This window comes from Ambystoma mexicanum, chromosome 1p (assembly GCF_040938575.1).
Source record: "Ambystoma mexicanum isolate Mex_15411 chromosome 1p, UKY_AmexF1_1, whole genome shotgun sequence".
Classification (NCBI taxonomy): domain Eukaryota; kingdom Metazoa; phylum Chordata; class Amphibia; order Caudata; family Ambystomatidae; genus Ambystoma; species Ambystoma mexicanum.
Genome location: NC_090921.1, coordinates 1,493,631,959 through 1,493,658,761, shown reverse-complemented (window position 1 = coordinate 1,493,658,761; position 26,803 = coordinate 1,493,631,959). Strand labels below are relative to the sequence as shown.

The window sequence follows — 26,803 nt, the reverse complement described above, 5'->3', positions numbered from 1 at the left end:
CTTTTTCCGGCTAGTATTGGGTAAACCAAGATTTCTGCTGCATTCCGCACCTAGCTTTAATATGTTCTTGAATAGGGGTAGCTTTTGACTTTCTTGTTCCTTTGTGCAAACCCACCCTCAAGAGTCAGGCCCCCCTTCAACAAAAAAAGAGGGACCCCTTTTGCACCCCTTATCTCCTGCTTGTGTGTGTGCTTACAGGATGTGGGCTGGACTGTCTAGTTCCAATACACAACCTGGGTGCCAGGAGGTCTGGTGTGCTGAGAATGACTGGGACCATTGTGGTCCGTGATTGGTCCAACTCTGGGATGGCTGTATGTGAGCAGATCCCTCACTGGGTCCTCATCGTTTTGACGCGAAAGAGATTCTGGATAAGAGAAGGCATCCTACGCCCATTCCGGGTCAATCTCTTGAGTTCACACCGAACATAGGAAATGAGCCAAGTATCCTGAAACCAAAAAGCATAGCTGAGGAACCGCTAGTGACCCGCAGGAAGGTTTGCCCCAGAGCCTGCTGTCGTCCCATTGGACCCCCTGTTTCTGATCGAACCTAGAAGGTCTGCAAAGGCACTTCGACCCATTGGACTAGTGGGACTAACTATTCTCGGCAACTCCAACTTAACCTGTAAGCGAGCCTTCTCGGAAGTGTTCTTGGACCAACTGGTGAACTGACCAGCTTGCACAGGACCTTTGCTCTGGAACCACCACCATCTCGAGTTGACATTTGAGCAGTTGGAGACTATAAACTCTGCGTATAAGGCACTCTCCCGTCGAGTTTTCGTACAGCTAGCATTCCTAGGTCTGGAATTAGGAGAGTACGCTTGAACCCGGGCATACGCGGTCACTGTGTTGCCCAGCTGTGGTGACAAACTTCCTGAGTGCCTTGCTGCTGTGCCCCCCTGTGCCCTCAGACTCGCTGCAGCGGAATTGGCCTGATCCTTCATCAGGAGCGGAGAAATCGCCACTGTCCCACCACAGTATCATCCCTGGAACGCAGCACCCGACAGCTGCAGAGCTGCGCAACTGCAGGATTTGAACCTGCAACCGAAGTGGACTCGACTGCTGAAGTTTGGTCCGGAGTGTGCCGAGGGTCGTTAAGTACTTTCAACCCTTACTGGTGGCCCCTGGCACATCCATACATTTTTACGCACGGGTGTCCCCTGGGGGCCATTCTTCTTTATCGAGGTAACCTGTGCTACTGAGCTACTCCCAACTCTTGGATCCTGTTCTGCCCTCTTGGGGAGACCCTCCTTGAATAGTGGGAACTTATTCTTCACCGTCTCACCCACCTTCCTGAGTCACTACAGCCCCTGAAATAGACTGAGTTTTGGCTCAACCGCACAATCGTGTGCACCAGCACCAAAAGTACCCTTGAGCACAAGGCTTCACTCTTAGGGATTGGACTGCCTCTCAGTTAGGGTTTGAAAAGTGAAGGACTGCCTAAACGATATTTGCACTGTATGCTCCCTTTCTTTACAGGTTGTAGACCCTTACTGTGTACTATTCCTTTAGGCCATTGATGACTGTATATATGTTTAATAGTAGTGTTGTGTTGGTTTAGTTATTACTGCTGAGATTTGCTGAGATTTGCTTTGTGACGGATTTAAAAGGCCCTTAATAAATGTATATGTATTGTTGATACATATACCTGTCAGAGTAATTTGTAGTGCCATTGACTGTGTGTGCTCATTGTGGGCTTTCGATCACCCTCACCCCTCCTGAGAACTAGTCTTGACTGCCGCCAATGCTCCCTTGATTGGTCTGGCTTGACCAGAAGGTTTCCCTGTTCCAAGAAACTAGGCAGGCCTTCTGAACCTCTGCCCACCAGGTCAGAGTTCAGAAATCCATCTTAACAGCAGACATCCCCCCCCCTGTGTATGTCACTGCACTCGGGATAATGGAGCCGATTCCCCATGCGGTCTTGTGGGGAGCTGGGTCAGCATGGCCGATTGCCCTGTAACTTGCCGACAGGGGCCGGGATCAGCCCCGCAATTGGGTGGATTGCCCTCCTTACATGGGCGGAAGGCCCTCTTGTCTACTGTCAAAGACACACTGCTTACACAACTGACACAGATGAGTCAAGGGAGCTACAACCTTCCTCTTTATTTCCCTTTCCAGATCAGTTTTCCCAGGCTCTAGAAGCCCCTCCTCGTCCTCCCACCATCCCACGTGTCCTCAGCACTGGTACTCTACCATTAAGGTTGTTCCCTGCAAAGGTGGCCCCATACAAATGTCTCCACAACATAAGATGCTTTTGAAGAATGTATGGCTACTTTGGGGTAGGGGAGTGTGAACGCAAGCATTATTTACAGATGTGCCATTGGGTCTTAAATCCTACTACAAGAAAGGGAACCACAAAACAGACAATTACATTTGAAAAAATCTTTTTCTCCTTTCATAAATCTAGGGGTCTATTCTTTAGTATTTAAAAACCTCTACCAACAATCGCAGGTCCAGCTTTATCTCTGTGCACTTATTCATGGCACATAGACCAAGGTAAGGATTTTGATAGAGAATCGTGGAAGAAAATATTTTACAGTGCGAATATCTTCATATGCAATCAATATGAGGTACAGGCCTGCATAACTATCGCACAATGTTATCTCACTCAGAGCCACATATTTTTCTAAAAGTAAATCTGACCCAACCTGGAGGCGTTGTGGGAGCAGGGGGGGGGGGGAGGAGAGAGGAGCATTACATTCACATATGGTGGGACTGCGACAAACTCACAAGATACTGGGAGACAATTCTTTGTATTGTCAAATCAAATCACTGGCCTGTCACTCCATAAATCCCCAAAGTTATGCTTCTGATGAATGTCTAATGGGAAAGGTTATCCTTGGGCATAAAGCTGTAGCACCTTGAATGATAGAGTAAACGGAAAAAGAACATTTAGGGGAACGGGTTTAGCTAAAAATGGAGGTGGCTGGGGGAGTGGAAATCCAAGGAGTGGCCATGGACAGCACCCTCTATCCCTATAAAAGCAAAGGTAGAGAGCACATTAAAAAAAGAACAATCGCATGTTTACAACGTTCTGCAAAAATTAATTTGGGGACAAATCATGTACAGAAAAATGTATGCATCATAACATGCCCCAATAACTAAACATGGGATAGCACAACCTAATATAGCGTAGCAAATTAACCATAAAAAAGCATACAATTTAAAACAAGGCAGAGTAGAACCAAAACAGCATAAGGTAACACAGGACAGCCAAACTGCAAAAACACACTATAGCTTTTGTTGCCAAACGCAGAAAACGGCACTTCTGAATATGATATTAAAGAAGGGGCTTGGAGGAGTCGGCAAAAGCCACCAGGGACAAGTTATGATGCACATATGCCTTCATTACGGACTTTCAGTCATGATTCACAAGCATAAAGAAGTGACTTGCTCAAATCATTAATAATGTGAAAATAAAAACACTTGGGAATCATCAGGGCATTAAAGTAGGAGTTTAGGGCTAAAAGAAATTGACATATTTGTCATATGTTTTCAGATAGAGGAGTTTAGTAGCTTGTTTTGATTGTTTAATTATTACAATATTTCCGCCCACCAATCCCAATGTTTTTTGCCTGCCATCACTATTTTCTAACATTTGTAAAAATTCAAATTATGAATTGCAATGTACCTGTATAGAATAGAAACTGGATGAAGTACTTTTGATTTAACTCCCCAACACAATTGTTGATCCTGAAAAACAACAACAAAACAGAATATTAATTGATACTTTTTATTGTAGCAAGGACAGTGGGTTGGTAGAAATACTCTGCAACACTTTGCAGAGTGCAGCCATTTTACTTCACTTGCAATGCAGCCTACAGTATATTGTTAATCATTGAGAATGGAGAATCGTGGTTGCAACGCTGGAAGAGAGCCTGAGAGATCCATTTCTTTTGGGAATTAAAACAAGCCGCAATGAAAACGATGTATTATTTCTAAATATAGTACATGTATCTATTATGCATAAATATCAGTTTTTTCCAGCCATAACAAACCTTTTAGTAGGAAAAAAGCGCGCTATTGAATGTGCGACATGCGCCGTTACTATAAATAATGGAAATAATAGTTACTACATTTAATTGGGTTGCTAAATAATAGTTACTACATTTAATTGGGTTGCTAAACTGACCAAGCACTTGGCACCTAAAGCAACATGAATAATGCAAGCCCAAATGTGCAATGATCTACTCTAGTGTACACTCTAGCTCACCTTGGGAACAGGAGTTCAAGATGACCCATTTACCGTCCAACATCACTTAAGTCTAGAACAGTGTCAGCTGTAATCTTGGGAAATACGTCAGTGATTGGGGTTTAGCAGGAAAGGTGTGTGGCGTTTGGGGGGCGGGCACTATGTTTGTACGCTACTGTACTTCGACTCTCTTATTCTAGAACTGATTGCGATGCTCAATCTTGTGCTCAAAAGCCAGTCAAGGTATTTTTAAATTGTTCCACCTTACTTTCTACGAATTTCGATTGTGTTACTGTTAATTGCCGAAGCACTTCCATTTTCCAGCATGCCCTCAACAAGAGCCATTTTAGATTCTACTCCCGTGAATGTTTCAACCAGAGCTTCCGGTTTGTTCTCTAGGCCAGCATCCTATTGCCAATGCTAATGTTTTTTTTGTAGAGCCTCAATGAAAGTTCTGATATTTCGTATGACTTTCTGGCCCTCACGTGAGTCATCATTTGCCTTGTATTTTAAGGGTGAAAAGTATTTTCAGTTGTCACCTCATTTGTAAACCTCTGGATTGGGATGCACTCCAAGGTGAGGCAGCGCTAGTCGAGAGGATGCATGAGTCTGTATTCCTCCAACCATAGGTGGGTGGAACGTGACTGCATGCCCAGATGGTGACATTTCAGTTCTGTTCTTCAGGCAGGAAGACTATTCTAGACTCCTTCAGTGTCCTCCTGGCATGGCTCTGCCCCCGGCATTGGCGTCCGGTCCCACAGAGGGGGAAGGAGCCAAATACAATGATTGCTGATCATGGGAATCAAAGTGCCGCAACCTCTCAAGTGGCTAGCGATGTCCCGGAGCTCCCTGAACAGTGGTGAATGAGCGATCTAGGCCGAGGTCCTGGAAGTAGGTTCACTGGGGCCGAGTGCAGCCATGTCGCTGCTCCTGCAAATACTTAAAGGTGGGCTGGGGCGATCACATCTCCTGGATGATTTCATTCAGCCCAATGGAGTATCGCAACAAAATGGACAGCTTCTGTATACAGCACATTCTTTGCAGTCAACGTTGCTTCATTGCTGGATATATATCTCCTGCTATTGCATTGTTACGCTCACCTGGCTCCCACAGAGGCGTCGATCTGGACTGGACTGCTGCGGTCTCCACCAATGTGACGCGTAGGGCCGAGATGACGGACTGGACTGGCCCACCTAACTTCGTTTGCTTGGCCCGTAGGAATATTCTTCTGCAAGTGGAGAAAAGGAATTAACCACCCGTGGATTTGAGCGCAAATCCCTCCATCCCGCTGTTCTCCCCACTGATCACCTTGGATGTTCCCTCTTATAGTCTCACCTGATGATTTGAAAAGATGAGCTCTCCATCCTGCATTGAGCGCAGGGGCGCGTAGATAACCAGTTGCTTCACTGGCTCGAAGGAATTGGTGAGTTCCAGGACAATATTGACTCCGATATTCCCGGCAAGACGCCGTAAGTATGTAGTTCGTAAGAGTTCAAATGCCTGACTTTCACTCTTGTCCGATTCCTTGCAGGTTGCAGCTTGACCCTACTGAAGAGTTCCTCGTGGCAACCGGTAATGTTCTGGTAAGGATTTGTATTATCCAACACGGTTCGATAAAATAATGTCCATATGTAACCTGTTGCTTTCTCCCTTATTCAGGCGCTGAGAGAAAGTATGAAGTCTCGGGGAATAATGCCTCCGGCAGTAAAATCAGATAAGTCTTTTGTGGTGAGGAGGGTTCCCCTTGTTAGTCCCTTGTTTCACCTTGCTGTCCTTTTGTTTCCCCTTAGGGGCCGGGGTTCGGCTAGGATGCAGTGGAAGCTGCGCCGACCCGTGAAGAAGAATAGTACCCCCGGTGGTAAAATCAGGTAAGTCTATGGGGGGGTATTCCTCTGTGTATTCCCTTGGCTCACCTTGCTGTTCTTGTCTTCTCCTTAGGTGCCGGAGTGCGGCGGGAACATGCAGGAGGATGCGGTGGAATGTGAAGATGCTGCGAAGGCCGGTGAGTTCAGCGCGGTGAGGCAACGCGCATAAAATAACTTCTTTCTTCCAGCTCAAAGGCGCGATGGATCGGGAATTCAGGTAAGGATCAAAGGTATTGCTCTTGTTCTAACCTTTTCTCCTTCTTTCTCCCTTTTTCTAGGAGCTCCAAAATCGAGGCGGGCGTGGCAGAAGACTGGATGCAGACTTGCAGGCACGGTGAGCGTTACGCTGCTGGATGCAGAATAACGCGAAGCATGTGCTGCTCTTCGGGCGTGGTTTAAATAGCCTCCAAAGTAGTCCCAGGTAAGTATTCCTCCCCAGCCCCACCCGAGTAAAAAAAATAGTCCCTAGGTAAAATAGTCCCTTCCAAGCCTCGTTTGGCTTGGAGCTCTTGCAGCATGGTCTGCATCAGGTAAGTTTGCAGCATGGTCTGCATCAGGTAAGTTTTAATCTATGAGCCTGGCGCCATAGGCGCCAGGACTGCACCCAAATAGCCCCTAGAGGGAGTTGTTGGGCTTGCTTGGGGTAACTTGATGCCTGCTTCCAGGGTTGCTGGACTTGGTCTGGGTCCCCGGGGGTAGGCATAATGACATGCATATGGCTCTACTGTTGCCTTATTAGCTGCCTGCTACCCCTCCCCTGCTTCAAAACGGACACATGCTATAGAAGTCAGGCAAAGCTCAATTTTGAGGGTGGAGGAAAGGTGTTAAGAATGGACTAACCAGTGGCCACACAGGGATCGATGTAAAGGCAATCTAAACCATTAGGCAGAACAGCACCTCGCAAACCAAGGAGGTGAAGCCTACGAGGGTCTGGAACCACCATGAGGAACATCCTTGGAACAGAAAGTAGACATCTAGTAGCGGAGGGAAGAACTCAGGAGGATAAGAATAGCTTCAGCAAGTTAGTGGGGCAGTGGAGACAAGCGAACACCATTAGGGACAGGTCTTAGTAGAAGAGCTCCAACTCCCCTGGGTCAAGAAGGACCTCTTAACTCCAACACCTACCTAGCTGGCCAGTTCCAGTGGACAACCCCCAATTTAAGGGCAGAAGATTGCAGACTGACAATCTGATTCTTAGCAAGGGTCCTTCCAGAAACAGGAAAAAAGTTCTGGTAAAATAGAGATTAAAGCAAACAGCACAGGGCACAGAAAGTCACATAGGAAGAGATGCAAGACCTACTGGTAGAAGTATTGGTAGGCAGGTACTGGAGCAGAGTCAGGGTGAGGAGTATATCACAAATAACGAGACGCCACACACCGGGACGCTCATGCTTTTAACAAATCGAATCTAGATACCTACCACTCCTAGTATTTAGAAATAAATTTTGTGAAAAGAACAAAATATTAGCTTTTCAAAGGAAGGTATTTTTGAAGTTTTAAAGGTGCAGGGGAGAAAGAAAACAACCCTGGCATCTGGGTTGCGGATACAATAGAAACAGAATAAGTTCCCTATTTGGGAACTCCCGTCCCCTGCATGCTGTCTGTGGCTAGATAAGCCCAAAAGATTGTGACTATCAATGGAGTTTCAATAAGGGTATAGTAAACACATATCATTCTATGTAAGCAAATACATTTTTAGGAGACAATGACATTAATTGAACTTCACAAGATGTTTTCACTTTTTCTAAAAATGATTTAATTTTCCATACAAGTATGCCCAACACGTTTCGAGATAGATTCTCTTCATCAGAGGCTGATAATTCATTGAACGTTCAAAAAAGCTATTAATGCAAAAGAGATTTAAACATATGTGTCAATTAAATTGTTTTCATCCAAGATATTTAAAATTATACATAGTGCAGTATACCAACATTTACATTTGTACAACCGTGGGGGATCAATTTGGTTCCAAAACCAGTTCCTAAGTTGTAATAAATGTTAAGGGTCCATTTTGTGGTTGTCCTAAACAATTAGGGAGTTAAACTTCAGTGTGGCAAAAATACAAATCAAAATGTGGTAAAAAAAAATATTTAATAAGATTTAAAGGATTGGAGACTAATCAACCAAGAAAATGATGATATTCACATGCACATTACTGAGTGCCAGAATGCTAACCTACTGAATTCTAATCCTTCTGTAGGTATCCAAATCAAGAGCTGTAATTCCAATGGTCATAGGAGGCTTTGTGTTTTCTAAAAAATATATTGAATGTGTTTTTAGTGAATAATACCCTACAAATTTGATTTAGTGCTCAATGGGAATAAAAGTGTACTTACTAATCTGTAATGGAATACGCAGTAAGTTTGTAGACCCTCTGCTGGTGTCTAATAGTAAAGTCCTCCAGAAGGCATCAGAAGATGTGAGTCTTCAGAATGTAGGGAAAAGCGGTCTGTGACGACCTGGAAAGCATAATGTCACGTTACATGGGAAACCCATATTTCAAGAAAAAGGAATAGAGTCCTGAGATTGGAAAGATCCATTCTGTTACTTATTGCAGAGAAGTATCTGGTCCAAAGGGAGCCAAGCCAGCAGCGATGAGATCCATAGCTCTAGTAACGGCGGTTTATATATACGTCACGGCTATGACATTATCACGTTAAATAGTGAGTGACGTCATGAATGTAAACAATGAAAAAAAATTGCGTCGCGAAGGCGTGAGGAAAAGGGATTTCATTGGAAGTTAAATAAGCGTGGATAGCATCAAAAACACGTCACAGAGGTGGCGTGTATGCATTGTTATGGGTAATTAAGGAATAAATGTCACATGAACGTTAAAAACAGTAAGGTTGGATTAAGAGTGATTAATGGAAATCGAAAAACACTGACCACTTTGTACAAGTGATGTGATATTAAATTGTCAAATATGTCACAAAAGTGGCGTGTGTGTATTGTTATGGGCAATTAAGGAACAAAACGTAAACGTTGAAGAGTAAAGGTTGGATTAAGAGTGAGTAATGGAAAACGAAAAACACTTATCACTTTAGGCAAGTGATGTAATATTCAGTTATGGATGTAAACGGAAATAAGTCTATACATTGGGCTTCTGGACATACGCCAGGATGTGGTTGACCCTCTATAATACTGTATTACAAGTGATGTATCTGTAATAACGATACGATTTCAGAAAGCCGTGATACAGTTTTTGAAGAAAGGAGAGGTCCCTATGAAAAAGGAATCAAAAGTAAAGCTAGATGAGAAATGTCTGATATACTCTCACATTATTATATCTTTTTTTACGCCTTACCTAAAATACACAAAAACAACATCAACCCTCCCTTCAGACCCATTGTCGCTGGGACGGAAAGTGTATTTCATCATTTAGCAGTCTATCTAGATCGAGCACTACAACCTCTGGTTTAACAGACATCTACTTATCTAAAAGACACAGCACATTTCCTCAGACTATTGAAAGAAGTACAGATTGACAACCCCTCAATGATTCTATTAACACTTGATGTGAATAGTCTATACACATCGTTCCCACACCAACAAGGGATTGATTCCCTGGAATGGTTCCTTCTAAAGCACAGAGAGACCTTGATTCATAAAGTATTTGCTATTGAATTAATCAATATAATCCTCTTGAATCACTATTTTCTCTTTGAGGGCAAATACTACCTACAAACAGCTGGAACATCAATGGGTTCACCAGTAGCACCATCGTATGCAAACATTTTTATGTTCCACTTTGAAGAAACTCATGTACTGCATAAAGACCCCTGGAAAAACAAGACTGGTTTCATCAATGACATTTTTGGTATTTGGCAAGGGACCACTGAAGAACTTATTCAGTTTCTTCTTTACTTGAACAGCCGCAATGACAGAATTACCTTCACTCTTGAAATAGGTCAACCTAATATCAATTTTTTGGACATCAACATCGAGAAAATTGGAACAAACCTACAAACGAGTATCTACAGAAAACCTACAGACTGTAACAGCACATTACACGTTGGGAGCTTCCATCCTACCCACCTTAAGGACAATTTACCCTTCAGTCAGATGCTAAGACTTAAAAGGATTACATCAGATACCACACGACTTCAAAATGAATATGAGGAAATGAAAGAAAGGTTTAAGAAGAGAGGTTTCCCCAATTAAATTTTGGACAAGGCAGTCACACGTATGGAGTCCCTAACAAGGACCAACCCCCTCGAAGAAAAACAAAAAAAAATCCAACACAAGACTAATACACACATTGAAATTTTCCAGTCAAAGTTACCAAACCAAGAGGATCATCACAAAAACTGGGATCTGATTAATTCCGATCCCAATTTATATAGATTGTTCCCTGAACCACCGATGTTGGCCTACAAAAGGGGTAACCACTTTAAAGACAGCCTTATTAAAGCTGAAAGGACAAGAACCTCTAATCAGACAACTTTGAGTAAACAGAAACCTGGCACTTACCCATGTCTACATTGCCCACATTGTGCTAACATCATTAAAGGTGATTACATCCGCCATCCTAGTAATGGCAAAAAAATATTCATTTTGGATTTTGCGACATGCGATAGAAAGAATGTTGTGTATCAGGAAGGCAAAGGAACGCAGGACGGAACACAAATCGAACATCAGAACTAGTAACGATAAATCTCCAGTGTTCAGACATTTTAAAGAAAATGGCAACAATATTACCCAATTAAGATGTGTGATTTTAGAGGTAGTACGTTCTTGTTCTTTACATGGAGGGGGAGATTTTGTCAAAAAACTAGCTCAGAGAGAACTCCATTGGATACAAAGATTAGATGCTGTTAACCCCCATGACCTTAATGAGGATTTCGACTTGGGACGATTTCTTTAAAAATGATGTTCACCAAACTATGACCTTAAAGTGTGACAACTCTTGATTGAACAATATTTATGTTTGTATCTGACAATAAATCCTAAAGATTGTGCGCTCTAGACAAGGAGACAGATTTGTTTACAAAAATGTATATGATAACCTCCTTGAAAATATGGAGAACATACTTCGTTTTACCAACAGAAGTGAACTTTGGCTCTAAATATTTGTATTATGGAATGCATATATTGTGAACTCACCCTATGGAGACAGCCACGATACTAATATCACATACTTTGTAACCGACTTGTTTCTAGACTAAATGTAAACCTATTGAACTCAAAGGGATACTAGCAATGATTTATGAACAACATTACACATCAGTATACAAAAGTTTCCTGGTAAGAACACACCCATATTCCTCTACTAGTATCTTGTCCTATCATCCATATTTTTTTGAGCTCAGCACACAAAAATATTTAATAATGCGAGTATATCAGCCATTTCACATCTAGCTTTACTTTTGATTCCTTTTTCATAGGGACCTCTCCTTTTATCAAAAACTGTATCACGGCTTTCTGAAACCGTATCGTCATTATAGATACACCCCTTGTAATACAGTATTATAGAGGGTCAACCACATCCTGGCGTATGTCCAGAAGCCCAATGTATAGACTTATTTCCGTTTACATCCATAACTGAATATTACATCACTTGCCTAATAAGTGTTTTTCGATTTCCATTACTCACTCTTAATCCAACCTTTACTATTTTCAACGTTTACTTTTTTCCTTAATTGCCCATAACAATACACACACGCCATTTTTGTGACGTGTTTGACAATTTAATATCATATCACTTGTACAAAGTGGTCAGTGTTTTCCGATTTCCATTACTCACTCTTAATCCAACCTTACTCTTTTTAACATTCACGTGACATTTTTTCCTTAATTACCCAGAACAATACATACACAGCACCTCTGTGACGTGTTTTTCATGCTATCCACGCTTATTTAACTTCCAATAAAATCCTTTTTCCTCGCGTCTTTGCGACGCACATTTTTTTTTCATTGTTTACATTCATGACGTCACTCACGTTTATAACGTGATGATGTCATAGCCGTGATGTATATATAAACCGCTGTTACTAGAGCTATGATCTCAGCGCGGCTGGATCGGCTCCCTTTGGACCAGATACTTCGCTGCAATAAGTAAGTAACAGAATGGATCTTTCCACTCCCAGGACTCTATTCCTTTTTCTTGAAATATGGGTTTCCCATGTAACGTGACATTATGCTTTCCAGGTCGTCACAGACCGCTTTTCCCTATATTCTGAAGACTCACATCTTCTGATGCCTTCTGGAGGACTTTACCACTATTAGACACCAGCAGAGGGTCTACAAACTTACTCCGTATTCCAATACAGATTAGTAAGTACTCTTTTATTCCTGTTGAGCACAAAATCAAATTTGTAGGGTATTATTCACTAAAAACACATTCAATATATTTTTTAGAAAACACAAAGCCTCCTATGACCATTGGAATTACAGCTCTTGATTTGGATACCTACAAAAGGATTAGAATTCGGTAGGTTAGCATTCTGGCACTCAATAATGTGCATGTGAATATCATCATTTTCTTGGTTGATTAGTTTCCAAACCTTTAAATCTTACTATATATTTTTTTTTACCACATTTTGATTTGTATTTTTGCTACAATGAAGTTTAACTCACTAATTGTTCAGGAGAACTAGAAAATGGACCCTTAACATTTATTACAACTTAGGAACTGGTTTTGGAACCAAATTGATCCCCCACAGTTGTACAAATGTAAATGTTGGTATACTGCACTATGTATAATTTTAAATATTTTGGATGAAAACAATTTAATTGACACATGTCTAAATCTCTTTTGCATTAATAGATTTTTTGAACGTTGAATGAATTATCAGCCCCTGATGAAGAGAATCTATCTCGAAACGCGTTGGGCATGGTTATATGGAAAAATAAATAATTTTAAGAAAAATTGAAAACCTCTTGTGAAGTTCAACTAATGTCATTTTCATTAATGTCATTGTCTCCTAAAAATGTATTTGCTTACATAGAATGATATGTGTTTACTATACCCTTATTGAAACTCCATTGATACTCACAAATCTTTGGGCTTATCTAGCCACAGACAGCGTGCAGGGGACGCTCATGCTTTTACACAAGAGTCTCACCAGTGAAGTGGTTTAGAAAGGGAAGAGGTAGCCCCGTACGAGGCAGCAAGTATAAGCCCTGTGAAGATCAGAGCAATGTAGAGAAGAGGACAAAACAGAGCAGCAGCTCTTTATGCAAGTAATGGGCATCAGTGAGTAGAACAGTGATGGAAAGGGGCACAGTAACCCAGAGGATAGCATCAGAGTATGCTAGGAGCGTACATCTGAAAGGTTGCAAGCCGGGGAGTTATGGGAAGCTTCACCCCGAGTGGTATTCTGTGGCAACATATGGAAATGTACCAAATGGAGGAGTCAAGGACCATACTTTGTTGGCGGCCAGCAACAGCCCACCATGAAGAGGAAAAGCAGTGGGAGTTGGCGGAAGAGGTCTGTGGCATGCCAGTAAATGTGAGAGAGGATGGGAATAAAGTGCCGAAGGCACTCATGCTTGCTCCTGTGGTCCTTATGAGGCCAGAAGTGAAAGCCTATCCCCAGCCACACAGCTGCTTACCAGGGGCACCTCACAGAAGACATCTAGTGACAGGCTACCTACTGCACATGATCCCCTGTCTCTACTCATAACGGCGACCAAGCTGACCTGAAGAAAGAATTGCTGATCCATGTCACAGATGGCTCAAAGAATACTCCAATTCTGAGAGACGGTTTAAGGGTTTCCATTGAACTGTTTATCAGTCAGCCTCTCACTCACTCACTCCCAGCCAAAGCCAGGCATCCCTTCGGACTTTGCAAGAAGGGAAAACCTAAAGGTCAATGCCTTGTCCGTCTCAACCGTCGCAGGAATTTCCTACACTGATCTAAACTATCAACTTGTTAGTAGCTATCTCAGGACCCGGGTTGTGCCTCCAGATACTCAGCCCAAATGAATCCCTTCCTTTTGTGCCCCAATGTTCCTTTCCCTGACTCTGTATCCTATTCTCCTCTCTCGGCACTCCGAATTCCAACTCCTCCCACCTCTGTCCCTCTGATGTCAATCACTCCACTTTCTGTCTCCACCTCTTGATCTTACTCCTCTCTCCTGCACTCTAACACTCCCTACCACCACTCCTCCTCCTCCACACTATTACTCTCTCCTTCATACTACAACTCCCTCCACTGCACTACTTCACTTCACATTCACTCCCTCTAATAAACAGACCCACTGTTCACTCGTTCACTCACAGCACAGTACCCTTGCACTCACCAACCAAACCCTCACGTTCTTGAATTCGCCTTCACACACCTGTCCAGTGTCCTTCCTCCTGCTGGTCTCTTGGCATGTCACCTCCCCCTCCTCTGATCTCATGGGAACAACCCACAACTTCCTGTTGCCTCGAGTCTCTTATCCCCCTCCCTGGCTTTGCCACCATGATGTGTCACATTAGAGAAACATACAAATAGCAGGTTACGCATCGCTCTTTTTCTCTGCACAGTGCTGCCGTGAGGTAGCAGCGCTGGGCTCCATTGGGATCTATGTGATCACTGTGCTGCTCATAATGTTGTCTTTCAAAAAGCCGACTTCCATTATGGTGCGACGCAATGATCACATATCTCTGTACGACGCATCCCCTAACTGCCTCCCCCCCACCAATTTACTCTTTCAGCGGCACACTTCTGGAACGTGTGTCGGAACTGGCGCTGTAGGGTCCTTTATTCTTTTTTGTCTTTATTGTCCTCTGCTAGCATCTAATAGAAGCAGGGGACACCTCTGCAACCATGACCCCCATTACTCTGACTAATGGGAGCAGGGGTCACCCTGCAACCCCTACTCCCATTAGTCGGAGTAATCGGGGTCAGAAATTTAGTACGGCACAATGACACCCTATTCGGTATGGGCACATTTCTTTTGTCACAGTATTTGTATAATCCTCTGCGTTGCACAGTGTCCAAGTTTGTGTTAGGGGGCCCTGGCATGGCTTCCTCCAAATAAAGTTCTCATTGCTGGATGGGGTCCTGATTGAAGTTTCCGGTGGTCTAGGGTGTCTGCAGTGGTTTTGCTGCTGCTCGTACGATGCATGGCGTATCAGGTGACAATTAAGTTCTTCTCCCTATGCCCTGCTGGATCTCCCATGCTTTGTCAGTCCAGTACTTCAAAGCAAATGGTGTGGGTCACCAATGATTTGTGCTGCTTCTGCTGGTCTCTTCTCGTGGCTGCAGAGGTAACTTCAGGTCCCAAACAAAGAAAGAAAACCTGGTGACCATTTGCAACAGGAGACATAGGTTGATGAAGTAGGTAATGCCCATATAAGGTTTGGCACTAGGGGAGATGAAATGAGGCCCCTTAACTGCCACTGTTCTCGTCTGGGGAAGAACTGGCTCTTGCTGCCACCCTACTAGGCCTCCCACTCCAGGCTGGGAGGGGTTCCTAACCCCTTGTGACAGGATCAGGTTACTGATTTGTCACACACATCCACCCTTTCTCCTATGTCCTTCACTTCTCCCTGACGACTTGCTGACTGAGGATGCCAGGAAAGAACCCTACATTTGCGTGTTTGCTATGCTAGAGTGTGAGAGAGTCACGAGAGCCCCAGAGGACAGAATAAAGGACTACATACTGTACTGGGACGCTGTGCACCTCATGCTGGAGGCAAGAAGGGGGCTGAATAGCCTGGAGCAAGAAGGACGAGGACAGGACAGGCGTAGGACACACATTATCAGCTACTGCCTCCAAAGTTAAATTGAAATGCTGTGGAACCGAAAGGGACAAGGACAAGTGTATGGGAGACTCTGGGGGTTTGAGACTTGTGTGGTATCATCATACATACTTTGGAATGCACTCTTGGACCAGCACAGTAGCAGACAGCTGATGACACTGCGAGGAAATAATGTTGAGAGAAAACCGCAGTGAGGAGTTTCGACGATGACGTCCAAAACAAACAAAGGCAAAGCGAAGCAGTCATCCCTGCATGCGTTCGCCAAACCTACAAAGGTAGCCGAGAACATGAAGACACAAGCAAGAGAGACATGTGATGGGGACGTGCCAGGGAAGATGGACACACAAATATTGTCTGCTATTGCAGAATTGAAAAAGTCTCTGGAATTCAAGATAGATGCGATGCAAATAGACATGAACCTCCAACGACAAGATGTTAGAACATTGTGGGAACGTACAGCGGTGTTGGAGAAGGAGGTGAAAGCAAACACCAACAGTTGTAACAAGTGCAGAACCTGGAAAACAGGGCAGAGGAAGCAGAAGGATGGGCACATAGGAACAATGTACGGATTGTTGGACTGCCGGAGGGGGAAGAAGGAAAGAATCCGACCAATTATGTGGCGGACATATTCCTGCAAGAACTAGGTGCTGGTACCGTCGCCCAAGGGTTCACCATGGAGAGGGTACATAGAGCCTTGACAAGGAGACCGCCCTCCGGAGCCCCGCCCAACCGATATTCGCTAAGATATTAAACTATAAGGACAGAGAGAGAGAATCCTGGACCATTTCTGAAAAAGTGGTACCATTAATCGTGCATCTGCAACCATCACAGTGCACCCGGACTACACGTTTTTAGTGCAAAAACAAAGAATGAGTAAGAAGACTGCATGGGGCCAAACTCAAATAAATGTTGCTATATCCAGCAAAGATGAAGGTGATATAGAAGGATCGTGCTTTCTTCTTCGAGACCCCCCCATTCTCCCCGAGGATGTGAATGACTGGATGGACTTGCAGAACATGCCAGCAGAGCGGCGAGACCAGACGGCAGAAGGAGCAATAAGTGATGCGGCAGCAGAGGAGTAATGTATAGAGTAACATGATTAAGGTCGTTATCAGATGTGGCAATAGAGACACTTGAACTTTTTAGTAACTACGTTTTCTGTTGTAGCGAAGCGCAGGAGGCACATGAGCTACATTGTTTTATGTCACGCTCAGGGCCACTCTTCCCCCAAATTAGTTTAGTTAGTTAGGATACTTGTAGTACAGTATCCTCCTGTTGAACTCTGAGTACCAGCAATGGGCCGGGAAAGGAGTGGGAAGCGGTGAAGTCTGAGATTCAGTTTTGGAGCTGGGCAAAAGTTGGGGTTGGTTGGGAAGGGGTTTGGGGGAACAGTTGGGGAAGTTGTTAAGTGTTTGGCCCACAATTACGCACTACAGAATAGAAAGGTGAGGGGCGAACAGGAGGATATGGTTGGGGAGAATGGGTGAACTTAGAATAGTGACCTGGAACGTAAGGGGCTTGAACAGTAAAAGAAATAGGGTTTTGACTTATTTGAAACAACAGAAAATAGACATAGCGTTTTTTCAAGAAACCCACCTGAGAAAAAAGAAACAAGACACAATCACATGGAAATGGAAACGGAAAGGATTAACCCTAAGCGCAACCTACTCGTCGCAAGCCAGAGGGGTATTCATTTGGATAGCACCACATGTTCCATTTAAGCTTCGACATTCCTTCTCAGACAAAGATGGCAGAGTGGCAAAGATACGTGGGTTGGTGGAAAGTAAAGAGATTTGTATAGTAAATATGTATGCCCCTAATCCAGACACAGCAGCTTACTTTAGATCTCTATACCCAAAGATTAGTCCATATGTGGATGGAGCGATGATATGTGGTGGCGATTTTAATTTGCGTCCTAGACCTGACGATGGATAGGTCGGACAACAAGATATCCCACCCTACCCCATTGGCTAAAGCCCTCAACTCATTGCTGAAAGTCTTTCAATTAGTAGATATATTGAGGGCAACACACCCACAGGATCGCATAAACTCACGCTATTCTGCCCCACAGAACCTACACACGAGGTTGGATTACGTGTTTACTGAGAAGGAAATTATACACGAGATAACAGCAGCTGAGTATAAAGCCAGAGTCCTGTCAGATCATGCCCCTTTGGTCGTGACCTGGTAGGTCCCCTCCCCCCGAACTAGAATTCCATCCTGGAGACTGAGAGTGAGAGTAGAGGCATTGAAAGACGTGGGGTTTAGGGAGGGCCTAAGGGAGGAGGTGAAGGAGTATTTCAAATATAACACTGGCAGATGCTCAGCCAGGACCCTGGGGGAAGCCTTTAAGGTGGTGGTGGTGAGAGGAGCAGCCATAGCTAAGACAAAGGGATGCAAGAGGGCATAACTCAAGATCTGCAGAAAGTAGAAAAGAAATTGTAAACGATTATGCATAAGGGCAATAGATCCCCAGAGAAGGCTGAAGAAGTATCCCAGTTGCAGAAGGATTGTAGTGGTCACTGGGACCGGCTATGCAAGTCGAGTTACAAGAAATACATTGAGAGACAGCATGCAGAGTGAGATAAGCCAGGCAGATTGTAAGCCTGGTTATACAAAAGAGTGAGACCTCTCGGCAGCCAAAAAGGGCAATGAAGGAGAGGGGGCGAGGGGCAGCTGCTAGAGACTCAAAAAGGAGTGAACGAATGTTTCGATGAGTATTGGAGACACCTATATGAGGACCCTGGGGAGGCAGAGGAGTTTGATTTACAAGAGGCACTGTCTGAGATTAGGCTCCCTAAACTTGATCAGGAGGAAAGGGAAAGCCTTGAGGTTCCCATCACGTTAGAAGAATGAGAGTATGTGGTAAGGGTTTGTCCAACGAATAAAGTGCCCGTAGCCGATGGGCTCCCTGGCAAATTTAAAATAGATAAAATCAGCTCATAAAATTTCATCATATGGAATATCAAATTGACATCATTCCCTTCCATCAACCTTTGCCATATCATTTCTTTCTTGTGAGCTAAACAGGAGTTCTTATATCTTGTCAAATATTTTTCACGGAGCTGGTTGAGACTTCACAATGGCATACAAGATGTTTTACAGTCTCAATAGTTGCCAAACCACATACTCTACATAGATGTCGGTTTGTAATAGCTTTTTCACCTTCGCATGCAAATGGAATAACCATAAGGAGGCGTTATCTTTTGCTCATTTAACATATGCTGAATAGATTGAATTCAACATTTTAAAATATCTACAGTTCTCTCCCTTCTTAAAACTTTTCATCAATTCAACCACAAGTGTATTAATAGTCAGGGTACTCAACTTCACAAACAGCATGGCAGATTTATATTCTAAAATGTCTCTGGCATATCTAAAATCACATTCCAATAAAATGTATTCACAAGTTACCGCAATAGGTAATCTAATAAGCCATTTTTAAATGTTTCCTTCCAACTTGCTTATTTCATTCAAAAACATACTCCCCTATATCTCAGCCGCATATAAAAGACATGATATGATTTTACTAGAATAAAGTAAGAGAATCGTATTCACCGAGAAACCACCTTGTTTGTCTTCCTATAAATTGGCTCAAAGCTCCTGCAATTATTAGGCATTTAAGTTGAGTCTCAAGCCAATGTTGTCTCAATGATAGCTTATTGTTCACTAACACTCCTAGGTATCTATAACTTTCAAAAATGTCAATCGCTTCATTTTTCACAAACCACTTCTATTTATTGGAGCGTGATTGCTTTGTTACACCTAAAAATGACATCTTCGTTTTAGCAATATTTATAACCAAACCATTACTTTCAGCGAACTGAATCAAGCTATTTAACCTATTTTGGAGCCCAACTGGCATATAATCCAGCAAAACTAGGTCATCGGCATACCCTAGCCAAGATAACTGTATATTGGCAATCCTCACTGCATCAGCAGATAGCAACTCAAGCTCATTCATGCAATCAGCCAAATAAAGATTAAATAACGTGGCTGCTAAACTACAGCCTTCTTTAACTCCACATACTTTAGGGATTGCCTCAGATAGTTGTCCTTCACCGTCCAGTCGAATTCTGACTGCAGTATCAGAGTATAACAACGGGATCATGTAGAGTGAACCTGGGGGAATCCCCCATTTGGTTAATTTAATCCATAGTTTTTCTCTCACGATAGAGTCAAACGCAGCTGTAAAATCAATAAATACAGTGTACACTGGGAGCTTTCGCACCATCCATGAGTACTACACAGCTGACACTAAATGTATGATATTATGAATCGTGGAGGATTTGGCACGAAAACCTGCTTGATTAATCGGAAGGATCATATTCTCTGAGATCCACTCATTCAATTCTTCCAACAATACTTTAGCAAATATTTTTGCTGGTATATCCAGCATAGCAAGCATTCTGTAATTTTTGGGGTCTTTCCACTCTCCCTTTTTATGTATGGGGAGAATAATGCTGTCTCGCCAGGACTCAGGAACCCTCCCATATTTACCTATCCACCGAAACAAAATAACCAGTGCTTTTGCCCATTCCTCAGGCACCATACACACGAGGGCATTACAGGTCCGTCGGGGCCAGTAGCCCTTGAGGTATGCAATTGTTCTATCATTCTTGTCAGGGTGACCTTGGTATAGTTACCATACCACTGAGACTGGATTACTTCATATCCTTCACCTTCTACTGCATGAGAACCAATGGTGTTTTTTACATGTGTAATCCAATCACTTTCTACCATACTATTAATGGGTAAACTTCTCATTTTAGCATCATTTATTGGCTTCCACATCTCCTGCTGATTATTACTCGGGGCACAGGCAGCAATATTCTGCCATACTACAGTAGCCTTATCTCTTTTATGGTATTGCAGCCACTTTTCGTATTGTGTTTTTGCCCATTTTATCTGTATTGTGGCATCACTCTTCTGAGAGTTTACAATAGATTTAATTGATTGTCTAAGTAGGCTTTTGGATTTGTCTATTTCCCAATCATAGGTGTTATGCTTCCCATGAGAAAGATTCCATCTTTCACTATTGCTGAGATATTTCCGTTTGTTACTAGCGACTTCTTTAATCTTGTTCACCAAGCATTCAAATTTACCGATCGTGTCGTTTGAGTCTTCATCTAATTTGTTCGCTAAACGGTCCGTAAAAACTTTCAATTCATTTACAGCAATCGCTTTAGCTTTCTCTAATTTAGTGGGATTCCAAATGATCCGATTAGCAGCATTATTGATCTCAATATTGCCGCACAATTGGTGTATAGTCTCTACCTTTGGATATTCTAGCATCACATATAGTGGTAGATAGTCACTTTCCTCTCTACTACCTATCGCCATATCAATTACCAGACGGTTAGCCCTTTCATTCACAATAATGTAGTCTATGGTGGATAGACTACTTCCTCTGACACGGGTAGCACTACGTTTGGCATCGCCTTTAGAATTACTGTTTAACATTATCAGGTGAGGTTTCAGAATCATATTACCCCAAGGTCTGCCATATTTATTAGAGAATCCGTTTTCAATAGGTCCTGAGCATATCCCATTGGATTCAGTATCATCGGGAAGAATTATCTTAGCATTTAAGTCCCCAGCAATTATAATGGGTAACTCAGAGTCTGCTTCTTTCAGAATTTTCGCTATTAAAGTCAAATTGGCTTTATTATGTGTTCCATTAGGCGGATTATATACGTTTACCATCATTAGACAGAGAAATTGAGTTAAGGTAGTTTTGACCATCATGGCTAGTACCACATCCGTTCACCAGCTAGTTTTAATTCCAGACCATGGATGTTTCATGGCTATTAGTAGGCCACCTTTCGGGCGTCCTCTCTTCCCTTTCACCACCAGACTTTGTATGCAGCACCATCTATCAAGATCACATGTTTTATATAGCCATGTTTGCTGTAGTGCTATCATACAAAAACAGTGAAAATTAGCTAGCAACCCATCATCACCTTCATAATGCAGGTTACGACGGGTATTCCAGGATAGTATCATGTCCAGTTCATCAGGGGCTTTGTTGTTCAAATTGAGATTTGAATGCCATCGGTAGCCACTGCCAGTACCCTTCCACCTTGCAGTCACTTCTTGACTCAGCTATCTGATCATTATTGGAATAGCCAGGTCTTTTGTTACTTGGTAATCTTTCATTTGGCCCAGAACCGCTACTTGTCCGAGGTTGTGTCAAGTCCTGAAATTGCTGTGCTATTATTATTTTGTTTTAATATCAATTGCCAACCTCTGATTCTTCACCATGCGCATTGATGTTTCAGTGCATGTGTATCCTAAATTAATAAATAAGTCATGATAACTAAGTATAAACTCCAATATTGCATTATCGACTCGCCACACACCAGTCGTCACTAGCATAGGGGTCACTAATTGATCCACGATCTTAAAGCTTAAAGTCACTAGATCTCACCATCCGCAAGGGGACCAAGTTAGCACGTAGCTCAACAATACAATGTCTATTAAGAATTTCTATCGAACCTGACTTTTTAATAGCTTGAAATTACAGAGCTCACAAAATTCTTCAGATCTTTCTTATAGGTGGGTTCAATGTCGTCGATCCCTGGCTTCTGATGGAATCACAAAGATTAATTGGTTGGAATCTCAGTTTTGTTGCCTAATGTGGTCACTTCTGGGCTACTCATTACCATTCTCAGACCACTGCTCATGAAATAAAGTTTTGATAGCTTTAAGAACTTTAGTCGTGATCCCACCCACTTTATTTATTTTTGATTTCTTAACTTTCTTATTGTTGATTGGCCCTACCCAATCGTCTAATGTACGGGTAGAAGTCTTGGAGGGGGATTCACCAACCAGGGCCGGCGTTCGTGGTTTCGCCGTTTTCTTAATTACTGTTTTAGGAGTCAAGTTCTCCACAGGAGCATGAATTTCTACAGTATATATGCCTAGAAAGTTGGGTTCCTTAGTAAGAGGGGTGGGTTTGGGTCTGGTGGGCTCTAGTTGAGCAGCTGTTGGTAACCAGGAGATCAGTTCTTCAACAATAGTGGAATCGACAGCCTCTTTTACAATACAGCTATTCTTACTGCTTCCAACATGTCTGCTACTATACATTGCAGCTTGTGACAATTTCTTATTCTGTTGTTTCCTAAACTTTTTACCCTTTCTATACCTTCCCCTGAACCCCTCTGTTTTTGCGTCATCAGCTATGGTATAACCTGATAATGGTCCAGGCGAATCACCGACCAGGCAAGCTACTTCTGTATTACTTCCTACTTCTCTGCATGTCTTACGTCCTTTATTAATACTCTTATGTAGCAGGACAGAATGGACATCTAACTTCCATTCAATAGTTTCACATCTATCAACCAACTCTGAGCACTATTTCTAATGCTTCCCACAGTTCCTCATTCTTTAAAGGAGCAAAACTCTCATTGTTACAGGATTGAATACTGTTAGAGGTTGTACTGCTAGTATTCATCTGCAGGGTTTGCAAACTATCTAGAGGATAATTCTTCAAGCTAGGTTCATCAGTGTATACTATTAGGCCAGACACTGCATCAATGATAAACCTGTCTGGTTTCTCAATTTTCGCTGTGTCGCTAAAAAAGTGCTCGGGAAATGCGGGTTCTGACTTACCACATCTCTCAATATCCTGGCTCTCTCTTACCATCAGTGGCTTATTTGATTCCAACTCATTCAAACTGGGCATAAAGTTCATTTTGTCTGTTAATTTGCACTGGTTGTCAAACCTATTACCGTTTATGGGAGGTCGATTCATAATTGGTTTGACCGAGTCATTACTACCCCATATTGCAATCTCTCTACACTCATTATCTGTGCCTATGGTTCTGGACATCCTACCCTCATTCACCATATTAATTTCTTTTGTGTCCTGAAGCATTCGTGAGAACAGCTTTGCACCTATACATGACAGTCTCAGCGTTAGGTCTTCCACCAGTTCAGATCTAATCTCATTTTTTTCTATATCCGTGATTGAGTCATTTTTCACCTGAGTTAGAGTTTCAATTTTATTAAAAAAACTTAGTCATTTTGGCAAGTTTACTCTCTGGTAGTAATCCTTGTTTACTTATGACTTTACGTTTACATGTTCTATTGAGCCTCTTCATACTATCAGTCATTGCCACATCTGTTTTAGCTTTAGTATTAATGGAACAAAGTTCCATTTCGTTCCAATCTTTTGAAGAGTAACAAACCCGGTCACTTGTTTAAACACCCTACACAGATTAGCGTCTAAAACAGTTGAATCCTGGGCAGCTCCTACCCATTTAAAACCTGTTACAGCATTCACACACGTTTTTACCTTTATCGCTTCTCGTAGTCCAGGTTTTCAACCCCACATCTGCTGTGGGAAGCAAACTGGCAACCGCACACCGCTCACAGTAAACAGTAGACTTCTGTGCACTTCCCAGTGCGCGCGCAAGGTGCGCTGGCTTCTGGGTATTTGTAAAACTCTAGCAGAGGGTGTCATGGCCATAGGGCAAGGGCCCAGACCTCCATCACCCACAAGGGCCACTTGGACCCAGTCCTGGCGCCTTTGGCGCCAGGCTCATGAAAATATGTGCTTGAAACACTTGTGCCTAAGGCACGTGCATCGGGACCGGGCGTGGCCATAGGACTGCATTGGGGGGCACGTGCTGGAATCCTTGGGCAAGGCAAGGTGGAGCCACAAGGCGTGGACAAAGGGTGGGGCCGGAGCCAGCCTATATAAGGCCAGCCCAATCTCAGGCCCTCGCTTCGCGTTACTCTGCTTTGCAGCGTGACGCTTACCGCTGTATCTCACCTTGATTCCGGCACTCCAGTCCCGAAGATGTCCGTGCTTACCTGATTCCAGCCGCTCGAGAGCTGAAGGTGCTTACCTGATTCCAGCCGCTCTATCGCTGAAGGAGCTTACCTGATCCCAGCCGCTCCATAGCTGAAGGTGCACCCACCTGATTCCAGCCGCTCCATCGCTGAATGCACTTACCTGATCCCAGCCGCTCCATCGCTGAAGGCACACCCACCTGATTCCAGCCGCCCCATCGCTGAAAGCGCTTACCTGACTCCAGCCTCTCCACCGCTGTGCGTGCATCCTACCTGCATTTTGCCAGAGTCGGGGCCTCTTCGCTTCCGATTCGGGCTGCCAGCGACTCGGGAGTATCTCACTTCTTCTCCGCTTCATCGCGGAATCTTCCTCCGGAGCAATCGAACCACTTCCAAGTCTCCGGACTCTGCTCCACATCATCGGACCGCTACTGCATGGGGAAAAGAAAACAACAGGTTAGAAATCTCACAATCACGAACTTTGGGGTGCATCTTACCAGAGTCTTGTCTTCTATCTTACCGATCTGTGTACCTGTTGTCCTCGAGAGCCCATCTTCACCGGCGAATCCCAAGAGCCGTTCCACGCTCTCAACCTTCATCTTCACACCTATTTGGGAAGAGCAGCGACATAGCAGGAAATCATTACTGCTCATCATTTCCTCAATACTCAATCGCTAAAGACATTAGAAAACCAAAGACTTACCTTCAAGTGGATTGGTCACAGCTGGTCTGGATCGCCACATCACGGGTCTGTGAAGCAACTAGGCCCTCTCTATGCGCCCCTGCTGAAGAAAGCAGGACAGAGAGCCCAACATCTCAAAAGAACAGGTGAGCTTGCATGGGAAGACTGTTGCGCACATTGTTTTGGCACGAAAGAGGCGAGGGGATTCAGGAAACCTCCACACTCTCCTCATTTCCTCTGCTCCTAGGTGCAACACCAGTATCCAGAACTCTATCCTTCGAGGCAGCTGGGGGAGACAACCGACACCAGGGAGCCAAGTCGAGGGAGGGCTCCAACCGTGCCCCCACTCCCCCGCAGAGACCAGGTGAGCGTAACAGAGGGTTAGGAGGTGGGGTCACAGAGTCGCCGGAGCAAGCCACAGTCAAATTTAAAGGGCCAGGTACAGTTCAGTGTTGCAGATAATACGCTGCTCCTGTCCTCTCAACGGCAGCGTTTGTAGACCAAATCCGAATCCAAGTAGGCGAGGAGCCGGTCCCTAATAAAACTTCTCGCCAGTAAACAGTACACTTCTGTGCACTTCCCTTTTACAAATAATAGATGACAGAGGTACTCTCCCCATTGTTAAAAATTTTCAATGAGGCACTACAAGTGGGAAGACTGCCAGAGCGTTACGCTCATCTGGTATCCACAGTGACACCACCCAGCCGGGTTACTCGCTGGTATGCTTCTCATCTTTGGCTAGATGTGGTCTGCGGGGAAGGTTCTGCCTGAAAATACAGGAGGACTGTGTTCAAGGCTGACGGACCGGGGTAAGTATCCTCCCTCCACCCCGTAGGATTTCAGCCCCTTTGGGACCCTCTCCTCACCTTGTGGTAGAGTTCGGCGTGCTCTCCGTCCTGCCTTCTTTGCAGGGGCGCGTTGTCTTTCATGGGCGTGTGCGGTCCAGTTACTTCACTGACACCGGCCCGTTTGATATTGTTCAGGTAGGTCTTATTGCTGTTCTTTAGTTTTGTTGCTATCCTGCATGCCTTTCTTTGTTTAAAAATGTCTCTTTTCTCCCTTAGGTATGAAGAGCTTCGGCGCGGCAAACTGGCTTGGTTGAGCCCCGCTGGTAAATGATGGCGTATTAAGAGCGTTATGATGCGGTAAGTAAGCGCTATGTGCAGTGCTGCAAAGTCTTGCCTTTGCTAACCTGTGTTTTCCTTCCTTGTAGGTCACAGTGTTCTTCAGCGCAAGTGGAATGTCCGGAGTGGTGCCAGCCGAGAGGCGACCAGCCAGGTAAGCCTTTTGAGCAGTTTGTAACTTGCAAATGTCTCTACTGCTTTCTTTAATGTTGCCTTTATCTTCCTCTTTCAGGTCATTCTGTCCGGGAGGCGTGCAGATTCGAGGAAGCTGTTCTCAGTAGCTCCGAGTGGCTAAAGATGAAGACTGCAGGTAAGATGCTGCTGCTAATGATGTTCCTTTTGTCTCCTTGCAGGTTCTGCTCCTCCGAGCTTCGATGGAATAGCTGGACACGGTGAGCGTCACGTTGCAAGCTGCAAAGTAACGCAAAGCGTGTTGTCTTGCTCGGGTGTG

The 26,803-nt window shown here is 43.8% G+C and overlaps 1 protein-coding gene across 1 annotated transcript in view; it reads right to left on the bottom strand.

Annotated features, from left to right (window-relative positions):
- Positions 1-26,803, bottom strand: part of LOC138456456 (palmitoyltransferase ZDHHC21-like) — a 468,858-nt gene that overhangs the window by 190,712 nt on the left and 251,343 nt on the right. The window contains exon 5 of the mRNA XM_069607178.1: positions 3,628-3,689. Within this exon, the coding sequence (XP_069463279.1) occupies positions 3,628-3,689 (62 nt within the window). The remainder of the gene's footprint in view (positions 1-3,627; positions 3,690-26,803) is intronic.